Source organism: Peromyscus leucopus, chromosome 1 (assembly GCF_004664715.2).
Source record: "Peromyscus leucopus breed LL Stock chromosome 1, UCI_PerLeu_2.1, whole genome shotgun sequence".
In the NCBI taxonomy this organism is placed as follows: Eukaryota; Metazoa; Chordata; class Mammalia; order Rodentia; family Cricetidae; genus Peromyscus; species Peromyscus leucopus.
The window spans coordinates 179,866,278-179,884,077 of NC_051063.1; the positions used below are offsets into that span (position 1 = coordinate 179,866,278).

Genomic DNA, 17,800 nt, shown 5'->3' on the forward strand with positions numbered 1-17,800 from the left:
TACATAGATTCATTTCATATCATCAAAAATTAATTATCAGCTGGTTGTAGATCCTTCCAAGACCTTGGGAGGGGACTATCAAGGGGCTGGACCCCCCATAGTCACCAATAGTCCAACAATGGCTGTCTACCAATAGAAGGTCCAATAATAGAGTTCAGTTCACAAGGCTGAATGTCCAGCTGGCCTTCAGTACATGCCAGAATCTCTAATGCCAGGGGAAAAATGTACTAGCATGAATAAGAGCAAGTAGGCAAAGAGAGCAAGTGTCTTCCTTCTATGTCCTTTATATAGGCTGCCAGCAGGTGTGGCCCAGATTAAAGGTGAATCTTCCCACCTCAAAAAATTTAAGAACAAAATTCTTCAGATGTACCCAGCTACTTGTGTTTTAGTTAACTGCAGATGTAGTAAAGTTGACAACCAAGAACATTCATTACAGCAGGAAACACAAATTTCAAAACAATTATATTTATTTATTTATTTATATACATTCTTTTGGTTTTTGTCACTCACACACTTTACCCTGTGCATAATTATCTCTGCAGTTTTTGGTAACTGGCTTTTTAGATTTAGGAGCATTTTCAGATTTCGTGTTTTCTTTAATGGCTAAATGAAGCAATCAAGAACTCCCTGATAGTTTCAGGCACCTTCAGCCCTGCTGGGTGGTGTCCTGAGCTGTTCTTCAGGTGTGGGACTCTCCTTACTCAAAAGTCTGCAGAGTGCATCTCAAGGCTGAAGAGGCAGTGGTTTGAAAGGCACTAGGACTGCAGTTTGGATTGCCTCTTCTTGAACTTAATCCCGTGTGTTTTCTGATGCCCAATAAGGTGTGAGCTCTGAGTGAAAGCCCTCCCACACTTGGTGCACACATATGGGCGCTCCCCAGTGTGAGTTCTCTGATGCCTGGTAAGGTGGGAACTCTGGCGGAAGGCTTTCCCACACTGTTGACAATGGTAGGGCTTAGCCCCAGTATGAGTTCTCAAGTGTTGAGAGATGGCTGAGCGGTCATTGAAGGTCCTCCCACACTCTGAACACTCAAATGGTCTCTCTCCACTATGAATTCTATAATGCTGTGTGAGGGAGGAGCTCTGAACAAATGCTTTCCCACAGGCCATACACTTGTAAGGCCGTTCTCCTGTGTGGATCTTTTTATGGACAGAAAAATACCTAGCATTCTGGAATAGTTTGCCACATTCACTGCACCGGCAAATTTGGCTTCCTTTATGAATTTTTATAAAAAATATCTGCTGAGCATGATGGCTGATAGCTTTGTTACAATTGTTGGCTTTCCTAGTAGTCCCCTCTTCAGAACCCTTCTGGTAAGTTTTCACATGGGGACCATATTTTATAGAAGTGTTAGTTTCCCTGCCTTTCCCCCTTTCAGAGGTCTTCAGGTGAATTTTTATATGGGGACTGTGTTTTATGGATGTACTCATTTCCCCGACTCTCCCACCATTAGAATCCTTCTGGTTAATTCTTACATGTTTCAAGGAATTCCTGTTTCCTCGGACTTTACTCTTTTCACAGTCTTTCTGGAGAATTTTTACAGGTGAAGCATGTGCCAAGGAACTGTCCCTGTCCCTGGCTCTTCCTAACCCAGACACCATCTTGTGATTTTGTATAGATGAACCTTGTGTCATGGAACTGCTGCTTTTCCCAATTTTACCCCACTCAGCACTTTTCTGGTGAATTTTTATAGATGCATCAGGTTCCATGGCATTGCTGCTGTCCCTGACTCTGCCCGCTTCAGAGCCAGTGGCTTGCTGGTAAATTTTTGCAGGTGATATAAGTATAATGGGATCTCTGCTGTCCCCAACTTTACCCTGCTCATAACTCTGCTGAGGGTTTTTTATAGAAGAACTGTGTGTCATGGAATTGCTGCCATCTCTGACTTGGCATACTACAGAGTCCTTTTGCTGATTTCTTATGGGTGAATCTCGTGTCATGGAAATGTGTTTTTTCTTGGCTTTCCTCTTTCCAAAGCCCCTTTGGTTACTTTTTACATGCAAGTGCTTTCTCGGAAGAACTTCATCAAGTGAGTCTTGGCTTGTGTGAAGCCTAATTTGCCCCTGATACTTGGGGCTTTCAGAGATCTCCTCCTGAGGGAGGTCTTTTTTCTGTACAACCTCCACTTGATTTGATTCTATGGTATGGATTTCTTGCACCTCATTTTGTGAGATATTTTCAATAACAGAGGACTGGGTACCATTACTTGAGAAACTTTTTGGTTTTGGGTCACGAATTGGTTCTACCATAGAACTGGGTGATTTTGGACTTAACTCTTTGTTTCCCAATGTAGGCTCCCACCCTGAAAGAAACCAAAAGATAAGCATACTGTAGTTAAAAATGACAGAATGACAGTATAACAAACAGTATTAAAAAAATGAGATTACATCCTTTCCTCAAATAGTCATTCATTTTAGGGAATGGCTGGCAAGCTCGTTAGCAGCAAAACCAGGAATAATCAATTTGGTGACCGATGGGTGAGGGGAAGGAGCTTTCTCTCATTCCCCCAGGCAAACCGAACCAGAGGCTGCCTCTGAGTACTTAAGTTTCCCTACCCACATTGGGTCACAAGCCCAAATAAAGGTTCTGGACAGAGTAAGAGACCCTTGAGAGCACAGCCAGTCCTGACAATGGGTAGAGAGAGAGTGCGAGTCCTGAGGGGACCCTGCGGCATTCTAAATGTAAGCATGGTCTTACCCACTGAGACCAAGTTGCCCAAGGTCTCCAGCATCACATCATGATACTCAGTCCTCTGCACTGGACCTAGTAGCTGCCATTCCTCTTGATTGAAGTCCACAGCCACATCCTGGAAGGTTACTGGCTCCTGTAGTGTTATGAAAATGTTATTTGGTATTTGTCAATGTGGGTAGAATAAAGGCCACTGAGACATTATACCAGATAGGGACTCTTCTGCTTTGGTGGTTTGGTCAGAGACAATGACTTCTCAAGCCCAAAAGAGACCCACAAGGTATTTCTCCAAAGTCTGGGTCCCAAGCTGGTAGACAGAACCCCTGATTGACAAAGAGCTACAAGTGTAATAAGGAAGCCATATCAACCATACTAGCATCTGTGCCAAGGATGCACTGTAAGGACAGCATCTCACCAGAGAACCTTCTCCCTCTAGAAACAGACTTGAAGCTAGAAACACAATGAAGCCATAGTCCTTGCCTTTGTGGACAGGTCTGACCTATGTGGAGCATTCACCTATGCTGTGTTAGATTTTTATGGGCAGCTAAAGGTTCTGAAAGGAAGACTCTTCCACTTCACCAACTCTGCCCAGATAGGGGAGGTCTTTTGCCCAGATGGAGAAGAGCCTACCTTGGGGGGAATAGAATTCAGAGCAAGTCGGGGATTAAGCAGTTTCTTCCCACTCACAGTAGCAGCCTTACTTGAAGCCTACTCTAGACTGCTCATTACTTGAGAGCCAACAGTTTCAATCACACGCCTGGGCCAATATAAACCACTTCCAGGGCAAGCAGCACTACTGCCATATCCACACCATATCCTATAGCAGACAAGGCCAACACCCCGCTGCAAGCACATCACCTAGTTTGTTCTGAGACACATCTGGACTGTGCTGTTCCACTCCTAATTCCCCAGCTGAGTGTTTCTGAAGGACAAGGGCTCTCTGGTTCTAACCAGGGTACAATGTGGTTCTTACAGGCTGCCTGTGGTTGCGCTGATTCTCATGTTCATCAGCCTTGGTCCGCTTACTCTTGCTTTTTGCTTTCTTCTGTGGCCAGGTCACAATGTCAGGAGGCAGGGTTGTCCTTCACACTTTGGTTGTTTCAGAACTCCACTCAGTCCCAAGAACTCAGAAGGTTAAAATTGCCTATCTTGTGTGAAGCCTCAGCAAGGCTCAGTGTAGAAGGGGACATTTTAGGGGTGGGCCCCTTATAGACAGCTGTGACCAAAAGAACAAAAGGTAAGGTTCTTGCTTACCTCAGGTGGTATAGTAACTGGTAAGGTGGCCATGTCCTTCTTTTTCTCTCTCAGTCGATCAGTGGCCTCATTATGGCAGGCAAGCAGAGCTGGAGGAGATGCCACATGAAGGGATCAATGGGGTGGTAGCCTTCAGGCAGGCAGAACTGCCAGGCTCTGCAACCCTCGAGCTGTGCATATCCATGTCCCTTGATGGTCTATGTTGCCTTCTTCACAATGGGTAACTAATTCCCATACCTGGAAGGGCCCAGATTGTCACCCTGCGTGGACTACTGTTTCCATTACTGACACCCTTTATTTCCTTCCCCCTCCAGCATGTTTCAGGCTCTAGCTTCTGAGGCAATGGCCTCAGACCTTCTCCTTAGTGATAAAGTCTGTTTCTAGTCTACAAGCCCTTACCATGCTTGTGTGGCTCCTCTTCCTTTGGTCACAGGGTACAAACTCATTTTGTGCTTCTGTCACCTTAAATATTCCTGGCCAGTCCTAACAGCCCTTAAGGACTCCTTCAGATCTAGCCTTCCTCATGTGTCTTTACATGCTCCATGGGCTTTTACAATGCTGATCTACTCCAGCCAGCGTGGGGACAATGTGACTCAGGTTGCTCTACCATGCTATCACTCTACCACTGTAAATGGACTCTTGTAGACACGGGAGAACATAGACTTTCAGAGCAACTGAAGCTTTTGCTGGGACATTTAGGAAAGAGAAATCCTGTGTTTGGAAGCCTTAATGGGAATGAAGTCAGCTGAAGGCAGCCAACTGAGGTATGGAAGAAAGGATAAGTTGAGGTGCTTATTGAAGTTCCTAGGTATAGATGTTCCTAGAGTTAGAATTTGGAATTTTTCCAGTAAACTTTCCTTCTTCTTGGAGCTGCTTTTTCAACTTCTACAGGATACCCAGAGTTCTTGGCTCATGGCCCACCAGCTCATCCATCCTGTTCCCTTTCTTCACTGTTCTAGTCGTAACAGACATCAGTGACAGAAACAGCCTCCATAAACTCCACCAGTATCCTGACCTTTCCACCATCTTATCAGCATCACATGTGTATTCACTTTGTCATACCACATCTTTTCTGCAGGACCACAGGCTCAATAAGCTCGAGTCCTGCCTTAGTTACAACTTCATTCACAGTCCCTACAAAGAACTGGAAGGCTGGCTATGTGTCAGGGATTCAGGGATCCCAAGAGGATTAAAAAAAAAAAGCACTGCACTTGTGAGCTTCCATTGAAGCCCATAGGAGGTTGTTGTTTGGGAGAACAGGGCTGGATACCAGCCACTTCAGGTTTCCATTAACTCTGACCTGGTAACATGCGGAAGACACAGATGTTTGTGGTCTGGAGTGGGAACAACCCTCCAGCACTCCTCATTCCTCCACAAAGCCTTAGATGTTTCTAACTCCACCATTCCATGGCACTCACCATCTTCCTTAGACACTGAGGTCACATTCTCCACCAGGGTCACTGCTGCTTGGCAATCCTCTGGGCTCTGTGATTCCACCCACACCCGCAACTTCTCAGGCAGTGCATTGAGGAACTGCTCAAGCACCAGTAGCTCCAGGATATGTTTCTTTGAATGTGTACTGGGCTGCAGCCACTGGTGACACAGCTTACGAAGCTGAGACACAGCCTTCTGGGGATCATCTGACTCTTCATACTGGAAATGTCGGAACTTTTGGTGAGCAACTTCAGTGTCACTCAAATGCTTGCTTGGTTGTTGAGATGGCTCAAGGTTATCTAGGCTCAGGTCTTCTCCACTTTCTGGATAGAGGGATTGAATCAGGGCATTCCGGGGACCGGCCACATCCTTGTTCAGTGTAAGGACCTCAACAACGTTGATCTTCATCAAGGGACTCTCATCAGGAAAGGAATTTATTCCAGGGTCCAAAGAAGGCCCAGAAGATTCTGTAAGTCAAAACCAGAGCAAAGGCTAGGCAGGGCGGCACACTCCCATAACTGTTATAGCTGGGAGCCAGAGGCAAGAGGGGATCCCTGCATGTAAGAGTCTAGCCAAGTCTATATATTCAGTTCTAGGCCAACTAGAGTCACAAAGACAGATTCACCTAAAAAACAAAAACAAAAACAGGGCTGGGTATGTAGCTCAGTTGGCAGAGAATTACCTAGCATCCAGGAAGCCCTGGGTTCCATCCCTAGCAATGCATTCAAACCAGGCAATGCAATGCACACCCGTACTCACATAGGAGATAGAGGCAGGAGGATCAGAAATTCAAGGTCAAGCTTGACTACATAGCCAACTCAGGCTAGCCTGGGATACTTGAGGCTCAGCTTTGTATACCTGTTTTAAAGAACACAAATATTGTTTTTTTTTGAATACATAAGGAGCTGGCTCGTTCTTATATGCAAAATACTATTATTATTATTATTATTTTTTTGGTTTTTCGAGACAGGGTTTCTCTGTGTAGCTCTGCGCCTTTCCTGGGACTCACTTGGTAGCCCAGGCTGGCCTCGAACTCACAAAGATCCGCCTGGCTCTGCCTCCCGAGTGCTGGGATTAAAGGCGTGCGCCACCACCGCCCGGCTACAAAATACTATTATTAAGTTATATGCATTGAAGAGGACCTGTATAGATTTCCCTCCATTTCCTGTATAGTTTTTAACTTTTGTTTTATTTTGTATGTCAGTTGTTTATATTTTGTCTAGAAAGAAGCAAAGTTCATGCACTTGCTTTTCCTTCCTGGTTTTTCTTGGCCTAGGACCTAGCCCACACTAAATGAGTGCTCAACTACGGAGCTACATCAACAGGGACTCACACTCATTTTTGAGACAGGGCAGACAACCCAGGCTGTCCTCGAACTCTATGTAGTAGAGAAGGACATTAAAATTCTGATGTTCTACTTACCTCCTGAGGTCAGAGATTACAGGAATCTACCCCAATACCTGGTTTATGTGGTGCTGGGAATTCAACCCAAGGCCTTCTGCATGTTGGGTAAACAGTTTGTCAACTGAGCTATATCACCAGCCCCTCTTTACGCTTTTTATTTGAGGACAGGTGCTCACTAAATTGCCCAGACTGGCCTTGAACCTGTGCCTCAGCTTCCCAAGGAGCTGGGACTATAGGCCTATAATACCAGGCCGAGCTATGTTTCTTGCTTTAAAAAAAATCATTTTTTTTTCTTTTTTACTTTTTCAGATGGATATCTCCTCCTCATCACCCCTAGAAAATGTTTGCTCCAATGCTTTGTTCTTTGGTTTTAGAAATATATTCCACACTTTCCACTTACCCTAGATTCTAAGGGTAGATGTTAGGGAATGGTATCAACTTAAGAGAATCATGATAATATATGGCCACATCTGATTCTGGATTCTTGAACAAATCAGTAAGACTCTGAGCCCTCAGAGGTCTTTATAACACTTGCAGCCTCAAATTTCCCTTTCCTCTCTCAAAGTTTGCACTCATAACTGAAATTATCTTTGAAGATATACCAATGTTTCTTGTGATTTCTTCAGATATTTATTCACTCCAAGCAATTCAGTCATGTCACTAACAAATTGGAATGGATAGAATTATAGTAATGGTGATTGCTCTCATTCATATCATTTAATATTTAGGTCAGATAACAGAATTAGAGATGTTAGAAATTGCTTTACTACAGCTATAAATTTGTATTATTCAAATTTTATGCAGGGTTTGCTTTTTTATGACCTCTGACATTTCCTTTTTCTTATTCACTGTAATCCTTTCTATTGAGTATTTTCTTTTTTTTACTCTCAGATAATGTAGTGGTTAAAGCTGATGACTTCCCCACAGAATACATCCAAATGGTCTTTGCCCATATGAGTCCTCTGATACAGAGCACAATGAGGACTCCTACTGAAGTTTCCCACATTGTCATGCTTACAGCAATCCCCATCAGTAAATTCTTTAACACTCAGTGGCTTCCTAATAGTGACTGTGTTCTTAAGACTAACCCTGGCACAACTGCGATGACAAATACGAGAGCTACACATGGAACTGTTTCTACATCATGCACATTCTCATGGTTTCAGAGTTCTCAGATGCTGTTATTTGGTAGAAGAAAATTTCCAAACACAAAACTGTGATTTTTTTTTTTTTCTGAGGAGGGGGGTTTAGTGTGAGTTTTCTCAAGGCAAGACTAACTTAGGTCAGAAGCCGTTCTTGCTCCGATCATATTTCTGAGATCTCTTCTCTTAAGAGTGAGTTCTCAGAGATTGAAAATTTCACAAAATGACTATCATCCATGTCTTTACAGACTGATATCCAGTTTTAGCCTTCTAATAGTTAAGGAAGTTCAAGACGAGCTGAAATTGGGCTTTCTCACACTAAACACATTTACAGCACACTGTTTTTTTGATCACACACCCACACACACACTACAAAGATCCCAGAGAACAAATACATGAAGATGAGAGAAAATATGTTCTTGAACAAAAATCAACCAACCATACAAACACACTACTGTCCTAGGCTCTAGTCAAAATGTATGATAGTTCTAGATTCTAGACTCTCAAACAAATCTATAAGGTTCTAAGCCCTCAGAGTTCTGTATATGTGAAATTCCATCATTTTTCATATATTTATTCTAAAATTTTATATAATTATTTCTTTCACTTTCCACATGTTTGTTCTAGCATGTGGACATTCTCTTAGGCTATACAAAGAAGTAAATCCAGCAGTATCTGCCTCTTTCTCAAAGAAAACACCTTTTTTCTGTAATGTAAATTCAAATATAATTTATAAACCTGTTTACTGTTTGAAAGTGTTGTCACAATATATTTATCAGGTTCACTTCATGCTTCATTTTTTTTTTTCCTTTTTGCTTTTTTGAGACAGGGTTTCTCTACATGTATCCCTGGTTGTCCTGGAACTCACGCTGTAGACCTGGCTGGTCTTGAACTCACAGAGATCCACCTGCCTCTGCCCCGAGTGTGCACCACCACCACCACCACCACCCAGCAAGCACAACCTAACTTAGTTTCCCATGCCTACACAGGATCTTATTCAATTCAAAGCTTTCTTGAGGATGAATGACATTTGTCTTAGTATTTATCCATTTTCTCATATTACTTCAACAACCACATTCCATGATGTCATTCTAGCTATGGTGGAAAAATGGAGAGGCATGCAAGCTGAATTGTGAAAAAGAATCCCAGCTTTTGATTTAATCTCAGTTCCGTGTATCAATAAGATGCACAGCATACCACTGTTGGGAGACTAGTGGAGATGTAGTATCTCATTTAATAGCAATATATGATATTCTAAAATCTCTTATTTTTTATGTGCTACCTGAACCTCTTGAAGTTCAAACAAGTTTATTTGATTAGATTAGCAAAACTCCTTGGATGTGTCTAAGGTTCATTTTCTTTTTCTTTCTTTTTTTGGAGATGAGGACCGAACCCAGGGCCTTGTGCTTGCTAGGCAAGCGCTCTACCACTGAGCTAAATCCCCAACCCCGGTTCCTTTTCATTTATAAGTTATTGACAGAACAAGAAGAGACATGGCACAGTTAAAAAAAGAACTTTCAAGGTGAATGCCATTAGGTAATTCTTTACATGATTAGTCTAAAGTTTTACTCAACATTATGTCATCATAGAGAGAAAAGGGTTCTACTTCTTAAAATGGTCTGTTTGTGGGGCCCCTAGTAGTGTGCCAGGCCTATCCCCAGTGCATGAGCTGGCTTTTTTGGAACCTATTCCCTATGCTGGGATGCCTTGCTCAGCCTTGATCCAGGGGGGAGGAGTTTGGTCCTGCCTCAACTTGATGTGCCATGCTCTGTTGACTCCCATGGGAGGCCTTACTCTTTCTGAATGGAGAAGGAGGAGGAGTGGATGGGGGTGGCTAGAAGGGAAGTAGGGGGAGGGAATGGGAGGAGAAGAGGGAGGGGAAACTGTGGCTGGTATGTAAAACAAATAACAAAATAGTTTACATCTGTAAAATAAGTTAATTTAAAAAATTCAGGCAAAGTTTTCCTTGCATTGCAAGGCTGGGGATGTAGCCCAGTGGCAAAGTACTCGTTTAGCATATACAAGGCCCCTGGCATCAGTCTCCAGGACCACAAAAAGAATGTTAGCAGTAAACATGCAGACCATGAACAAACAGCCACAGGAAATCCCTTCCGGGCTTCCTTCACCCATAAGAATTCTCAGCAGCTTATTTTTGTCTAGTGTAGCTAATTAGATACCTATATCCACCGATTCTACCTTTGAGTCAAACACACTCCTTATTTCTCCCTAAACCTGCTACTGCTCTCCCAAGGCAGCCATTATTGCCTCACCCCTAGAGGCTACTAAAGCCGCCTTTCACCACAGCTCTTTTGTCACAAACCAACCAGAGTGAGCTGTGAAAAGCCATGTCACACGACATATTCCTCAACAATAAAAGTCACTCCTCTCACAGCTAATGTGGCCAGGTGTCTCCTGCCAACTTAATCTGTATGTGTTTGTATTTTGGTTTTCTACTCCTAGCCCCAAATTTGGGTCCAGAGAAGGGGGTGTGCTAAGTCAATAATTCCAGTCCCTTTGTGTTGTGGCTAATAGTCATCACCAAAGATGGCACCAGATGGAGATCTGATAGGTGAATGGTGCCAGAAGCAGTGGCTCTGATGCTACTTCCAGCAGAGCACATAAAAACAATGAGAAACATCCAGTAGCACACAGTGTGCTTTATCCCCAACACATATACAGAAAAGTTGAAGACAGCAAAAACTGAATACCACCCAGTCATTTATGAAGATCATCACAAAAGTATAACCTTACAGCAAGGCATTTCTTAAATCTACTATGTTACCGCTCTGACCACCTTGGAAGATTCTGTAAGAGGAATCCGAAGTATTACTGATTTTCCTTTGTTTCTAGCACCAGATGAATATTTATTCATTCAGATGAATGTTGATGTGAAATAAAGCAAAATCTAACATCATGCGCATCAAAACCCAGAAATTTTCCTATTAAGTTAGGCCAGATACGCACTCTTTCATGATGTTTTATGTGTGATGATGCAACTATGTAATTGTTCAAAGCAAAGAAAAAGAATTAACATAGGACGGCAGAGATGGCTCAATGGTTGTGGTGATTTGAAGGAGACTGATACCCTTGGGCTCTTATGTTTGAATACTTGGTCCCCAGTTGGTGGGACTGTTTGGGAAAGATTAGAAGTTGTGGCCTTGTCAGAGGAGGTGTGTCACTGGGAGTGTTTCAAAAGCTCATGGCAGTCCCAGTTAGCTATCTCTGCCTCCTGCTTGTGGATCAGATGTGAGCTCTCGGCGATTGCTCATTCATCATGCCTGCCTGCCTGTTGCCACGTTCCCCCGTGATGGTCACGTGCTAACCCTCTGAAACTGTTAGCAAGCCCCAAATGACGTGGAGTTACAGGGTTTTGGAGTTGTCTTGTATGGTTTTGATCTTGCTTTGGTCCAATATTTCCTCACTTTTCCCCTTTTGGAATGGTAAAATACATCCTGTGACATTTGTATGTTGGAAGTATGTGACTAGCCTTTTGTATTTAAAGGGGGTTACAGTTAAGAGACTGCCTTGAGCTTCAGAAGAGACTTTGAACTTTTTTGTTTTTATTTCAATTTTTGTTCATTAAGTACTTCTGTAAGTGTATGTATGTGTGAGAGTGTGGTGGCCTCAGAGGACAGAAGAGGGTGTCAGATCCCCTGGGACTGGAGTTACAGATGGTTGTGAGTCCCTGTGTGGGACTGAACTTGGGTTCTCTACAAGAACCGCGAGTATTCTAACCACTGGGCCATCTCTCTAGCTCTCAAGACTCTGACCTTTCAAAGTGTTGAGACTGTGAAAGACTATGGGGAGTTCCGGAGTTGGACTGAATGCATTTTGTATCATAATACTGCCTTGGACTTATGGGGCTCAGGAAGTAGACTGGGGTGGTTTGAATGAGAATGGCTTGTACAGGCTAATATATCTGAATGTTTGGTTCCCAGTTGGTGAAACTGTTTGGAAAGGATTGGCTGTGGTCTTGATAGAGGAGGTGTGCCATTAGGGGTGGGTTTTTGAGGTTTCAAAAGCCATGTTATTCCCTGATATCATGAGCTCTATCTTGCTTCCTGCCTGTGGATTAGGATGTATGCTCTCAGCTACTGGTCCAGTGCCATGCCTGCCTACCTGATTCCATGTTCCCCACCATGATAGTCAGGGGCTCACCCTCTGAAACTGTAAGCAAGCCCTCAATTAAATTTTTTCTCTTATAAGCGGTCTTGGTCATGGCCACTTATATCTTCACAGCAATAGAAAAGTAATTAAAACACCAATGTTAAGAGAATTTATCAAGATGACAGATTCATCTGAATAACTGTGCAAGAAAGGATTAAACAGAACAGGTAACAGTAACAATATGTCTAGTCAAATTTAATGTACATTTTCACAGGATATTCTCAACTAACTCAGGCAAGCTGGTATTTATTTAGAGGATTAGATGTCCAAAGACATCCAAAGTTTTATTTATTTTTTTTAAATTACAAGAGGAATGAAATTTATTGAAGTTCACTAATATACAATAAAATGTATATAGCATTATGGTATGCGCCCAGAGAGGAAAAGCACAAAAGATCAAAGCATAAGAGCACAGAAGAGGCTTCTGTACTATGAGAATAGCAATTTGGTCTATGGAAAGGTGGTGTTTCCAACAAGTAGAAGAATGAATCAGAATATGGGGCTGAAAGAACTTGTGTCCACCATATACAAAGTGTAACTGGATAAATAGAATAACAACAAAAAGCAAAGTCAAAATGCTTGAATTCACAAAAGTATTCAGACAGTATGGCTGTGTAGTTAACACCACCAACAACAAGAAAGCTTAGAAGAGAAATAAAAATAGGAGCCAGCATAGTAGCACATATTTGTGACCCCAGAACTTCTAAGGTAGAAGGATGATCAAGAATTGAGTTATGTAGTAGGTTGGAGGCCAGCCTGGGCTAAGTAAGACCTTATCTCAAAACAAAACAGAAAACCAAACCAACAACAAAAACCCCAACATAAACATCACTACCACTGCACACAAATCCCAAATACCGTAACCACTGCCCCATACAAAGACTGAGACTGAGGATGTTAGTTCAGTGATAGCATGTCTGCTCTGCTTATCAAGTGAAAGGCCCTGGGCTTAATCACCAGCACCATGAAGAAATGACTGCAGATTGGAAAATAACTTATACTAATTACAGCATGCTACTTGAGTTCTCCATAGCTTAGAAGACATCAGTCTCAGAATAAGCAGTAGGCCCATCCCTTTTGGAAACTCCCTCATGCCTGGCTCTCACCTGGAAAGATATCTTGAGGAATTTCTCTCTCCACTGGCCAGAAGTCTTCTACTTCTTCTAACTGAGAGATCACATTTGGCTTGGAAAAGTGACGTTCTGCTCAAGGGAAAAGAGACAGGGCTTGGGGAGTCTGCTTAGAGAAAATGCTGTCCTCTTATAACACTCTATCCCTTCTTTTCCCCATGCTGTCACATGATAACTTTAGTCCTTGGGCAGTGATAACTACACATCCATTCCTTTTATTGGATTTCTTGGGTTTCCTCAACAGTAGAGGAATCATAAAGTAAAAAAGGGAAATTGTTCAATTGGGGGACATTCTGCAGAAGCTTTTGCTTCTTGGCTAAATGTGACAGCAGAGAAAGAACTGGTCAGGACTATCTACATTTCTTGCTTCTGCCTAAACATAGACATGAAGCTTGGAGCCACAGCTGTACAATAACTAGAGAGGACAGAAAACTTCCTAAGAACCACAAAGAAATCATAATCTTTGATGATATCACTGAGCTGTTGGACACTGACATCTCATATGCTGGAAGTGCCATAAAAATTATAGGCACCTGTCACTGCAGCCATAAATATCCCTTATAGGCTCTGCCCAGTATTCAGGGGCTCTGATGTACCGGCTGGGTGAAACTTCTGAAGTTATACTGAAAAGCTGCCTTTTTCTTTTCACTACCAAGCTCTCCACTGCCATAACACTTCCACTCTGGTCTGTCCAGCCTAAGCCCAAGCGCAAGCAGTTCAGAGATACCACACTTTCGGAGTTAAAAAAACAATTGGGGGAGGAGGAAGAAGGAGGTGGAGTCAAGAATAAATAACCCTCAACTTCCAATAAATAACCCTCTTCTTCCTCCTCCACCTCTGGGGTGATGGAATTACATGTGTGTACCACCTCCCAAGGCCCAAACACATCTTTATAAAAGTGGAGGTTGCCTTACCCACTGAAACCATGTTATTGTAGTTCTCCAGCATGATTTCCTTGTATAGGCACTTCTGTTGGAATTCCAGCTGTGCCCACTCTTCTTTGGAAAATGTCAGTGATACATCTTCAAACTTCACAGGTTCCTAAAACCCACAGGATGTTGTTCAGCCAGGGGGTCTTCCTCTTCCACAGTGAGAGAAAAATGGGAAGACTGACCAAGACGACCCAGCAACATTCTACTTGTCTCATCTCAAGTTCCTTTGTTTGAGTCCTTGAGCAAACCGTTCTGACACTACTCAGGAGGCCTTATGGGACCTCTGGACTATGAAAACCTGTTCATTTCTCATTAACCAGGGCATAGGACTGTTAGTTCCCATCTCACTGCTTTTCTTGCAGTTGCAGAAAGCTAACCATGAGCCTCCTATATTTACACTCGTCAGTTTCTCCCTCCCCCGCATCCCCAGCTTAAAAAAAAAAAATAGAAAATAGTTGAAAAGGACTGGCGAGGTGGCTCAGTGGATAAAGATGTTTCCTATCAAGCCTGAGTGTGAGCTTCAGGACCCACATTTTGGAAGGAGAGAAGCGATTCGGCAAATTGTCCTCTGTCCTCTACATGCAAGACAGCGGAACACACGTGCATATCCACACACAAAACAGATGTAATAAAAAACCATTTTTAATTGAAAAGCCTCAATCTGGCCTGTAGAATCCCAGTTCAGAAATTGTTTTCTTTTTAGTTTAGTTTTGTTTTTTCTTTTCTTTTTTTTATTCTAACCACCCTCCTCCCGGAACTCTAGGGTATTAGAGAACAGATGTCTCACCACCAGCCGCCTCCCTCAGGGGCAGACTCCGAAGCTGAAAGAAACCCCTACTCACATGAGGCCACACTGTGGGAAGCGTGGAGGCCATACTGTCCTCAAAGTTCTCTCGCCGGGGTGGGCAGCAGCGTGCTGAGGAAACTAAAGGTGGAAGGAGAGTTGGGGGAGGCTAAGGAATGTGCCTGGAAGCTCTTTCCACCTCGGCCCTTAACCGGCCTCTCGGCGGGACATGACCAGCCCGCCCCCACACTTGAAAATGCCCGGCGAGTCCTCTCCCCGACTCCCACGCGCCTACAAGTCGGGTTCCCCTCTAACCGCGAGGGGACAGATCTTCCGATGTCCTCCAATCCGGGTCGCGTTTGGTGTTCTTAACCGTGTCCTACATCCAGAGCGCGAGGTCTCTCTCAGGTTCCGGACCCACGGCTACACAGCTCCTTCCGGGTCCGCAGAAGTGGAAGCGCAAGCAAAGCCAGCTCTGGGCTCCAGAGGGTGTAAAGTCATAAAACAGAGGATGGGCGCTGTCCCCGACGGGCTTTCACGCGGCACGACGCGTGCCTGAGAAGACACAATGGCGCTAGCTAGCCCGTCGGTCTGCCCCGAACTGCGTCAGCTCACAGGTCCGGACTACAACTCCCAGACGCCCCCGCGGGCGTCGAGCCGCGGCAGTGGGCGGCGTCCGTCGCGTTGGCCGCGAAGCTGAAGTCCGTAGACGTGTGTTGATGGCGGCCAGAGAACCGGGAGGAAGCCTTGGAAGGAGGATACGAAGCCGCTGAGCCCCACTACCTCTATGGACCGAGCCCGAGCCTAGGAGAGAGTCGAACTAGCTAACGGGAGTGAACGCGCGTGGACTAACGGGAAGTTGGGGACTGGCAAGGATGGGCAAGGGGTGGGCAGGAAGTGCTGGTGTTAGAGCGGCTGAGGGACGCTTGCGGTGTAGCAGAGTGGGAAGCGCCGGAAGTAGTGGACAGACGGAACACGCTGTATACACTGTGTGTGTGTAGTTGTGGGCGGGAGGTAGGAGAAGACAAACTCAACAGAGTTTCGTGAGGGAGAGGAGAAAAGGATGCAATCTTGCTGAAGGTTCACTCTCTTAAACAGAGAGGAGGAAGGGATTAAACTATAGAAACAAAGTCAGCAGGCTCTGGAATTAAAAATCTACCGTAATTTCTATGAGAAGACAAGCATTTGCGCCCAGATTTGTAGACTGGGCAAGGCCTTATGTGTGGTTTCGCAACTTTAAGGTTCCCGGGATGTGTGGAGACTTGATGGACTTGAAATATATGGTGGGCTACACTAAATGTCCACTCCAGTTTTCCCCAGCAGAGGACGGGACATGAAGGATCATAGGAGTATGAGGAGGAGAACAAAAATTTTCCCCAATCCCAGGGAGACTAAATGTAAATGTCTGAAGACCCACAGGGTCTGAAGAGATGCACTGTTAATTGTACCCTACGCATAGGGAGGATGTAGGTCCTGGTAATGTCAGTGACCTGTGATTAAGTTTGCACCTTGTGGCAGACTGGATCGTATCCAGGAGAGGAGAACCTGAAGTTCGTCCTGACCGTAATCTGATGTTTTTAGCTTCCTTGACAGTCCAGAACGACAAAGAACTCTATTGTATTCCTTATACTAGCTAGTATTCTATTCCTAGGGTCTCTTTGCATTCTGTTCTGACTGATGTAGTCTTATCTTACCTGAGGTCCAGACATTGTGATGTGTCTTGATGGCAATTGGGTTAAATGAGTGAGCACCAACTGGGAAGCCCATAGTTTTGATTAAAGATTTGGAAAATATTTTAGGTTGGAAAATGGCCTAAAGATGTCAGGCCCTGATCCCCGTAACCTGTGACTGTTATCCTCAAGAAGGACCAGAGACTTTGCATATGTATTAAATGTATTGTGATGGGAAGATTATCCTGGATTACCCATGCAGCCATGTGCCTTTTTAAGAGGCAAGCAGAGAGATTTGAATACACACATACACAAAGAAAGTCTTGTTACCACAGAGGTAAAGGTTGGAGTTATGTACCCATAAACCAAGAAATGAGAGCAACCATCAGAAGCTCGTAGAGGCATAGAATTTATTCTCTCCTGAAGCGTCAGTGTGGTATGTAGTCCTGCCAACTCCTTGATTTCAATCAGTAATACTGATTTTACACTTATGGTTTCCAAAATATAAGAGTAAATTTTTATTAAGATTTATCTCTTATTTTAAGATACCAGGTTTGTAGTAGTAGAGTTAAAGTGGCCATAGGAATGCAAAAGAAATACATTCTGTCTTTTCTGGCAGCTATGATGTAATTGGGAGATAATTTAAGAACAATCAATATATGAGGCTAGAGAGATATTATCAGTGGTTAAGAGTACTTGCTGCTCTTTGGTGGAACCAGGTTCAGTTCCCAGCACCCACACTGTGGCTCACACTTATTTGTAACTCCAGTGCCAGGGGATCAGACAATGTCTTTTGGTCTTTGTGGGGAGCCAGGCATGTAAGTGGGTAAAATACCCATATACATTAACAAAAAAGAATAACCAATATGAAGACAGTCTAAGGGAAAGATGGAAATTTAGTGTTTGGAGTGATTGCTGAACTGCTAGATCATACTGAAGTTATAGCTGTATTGGTGATCTAACTCTCCAAGCATATAAATGAAAAATTCCCTAATGGTGTTAGTCTGAGGTGGACTAGCTATTAATAGTTACAGAATCTTACTCATATAACAATAGTGGCAGATCCATTTTTGTGTTTGATTTTGGTTCGGGGTTGTTTCAAATTGAAGCACAAATCTCTGTGTTTCATTAATTGGCATTTAGTTTGAAGTATTTTGTTATTTAAATTTTTTTTTCGTGTGTGTGTGTGTGTGTG

General features: G+C 43.5%; 2 protein-coding genes across 5 annotated transcripts in view; one reads left to right on the plus strand and one right to left on the minus strand.

Annotated features, from left to right (window-relative positions):
- The window catches only part of Znf329 (zinc finger protein 329), an 81,097-nt gene that overhangs the window by 43,058 nt on the left and 20,239 nt on the right, over positions 1-17,800 (plus strand). The window lies entirely within an intron of this gene.
- On the minus strand, positions 450-16,504 carry Znf274 (zinc finger protein 274). 4 transcript variants are annotated; one of them, XM_028884865.2, is made up of 8 exons: positions 15,251-15,579; positions 14,994-15,076; positions 14,134-14,260; positions 13,196-13,291; positions 5,361-5,843; positions 3,943-4,031; positions 2,698-2,824; positions 450-2,302 (listed from the first exon to the last, which is right to left on the minus strand). In XM_028884865.2, exons 2-8 carry the CDS (start codon positions 15,024-15,026, stop codon positions 756-758), a joined length of 2,502 nt encoding a protein of 833 aa, XP_028740698.1. In that variant the 5' UTR covers positions 15,027-15,076; positions 15,251-15,579; the 3' UTR covers positions 450-755. The 4 variants fall into 4 exon arrangements, with proteins under 4 accessions (XP_028740698.1, XP_037057985.1, XP_028740697.1 ...); XM_037202090.1 differs by having other exon boundaries at positions 15,231-15,579; XM_028884864.2 differs by having other exon boundaries at positions 14,994-15,579.

Excerpts from the sequence above, each read along its gene's own strand:
- Znf274 (XM_028884865.2), bottom strand. The coding sequence starts at position 15,026 with ATGGCCTCCACGCTTCCCACAGTGTGGCCTCAT. Across the intron at positions 13,292-14,133 it reads CAATAACATGGTTTCAGTGG|AACGTCACTTTTCCAAGCCA; the intron begins GTAAGGCAACCT and ends TCCCTTGAGCAG. Across the intron at positions 2,825-3,942 it reads CAGTTACTATACCACCTGAG|GAGCCAGTAACCTTCCAGGA; the intron begins GTAAGCAAGAAC and ends ATAACACTACAG.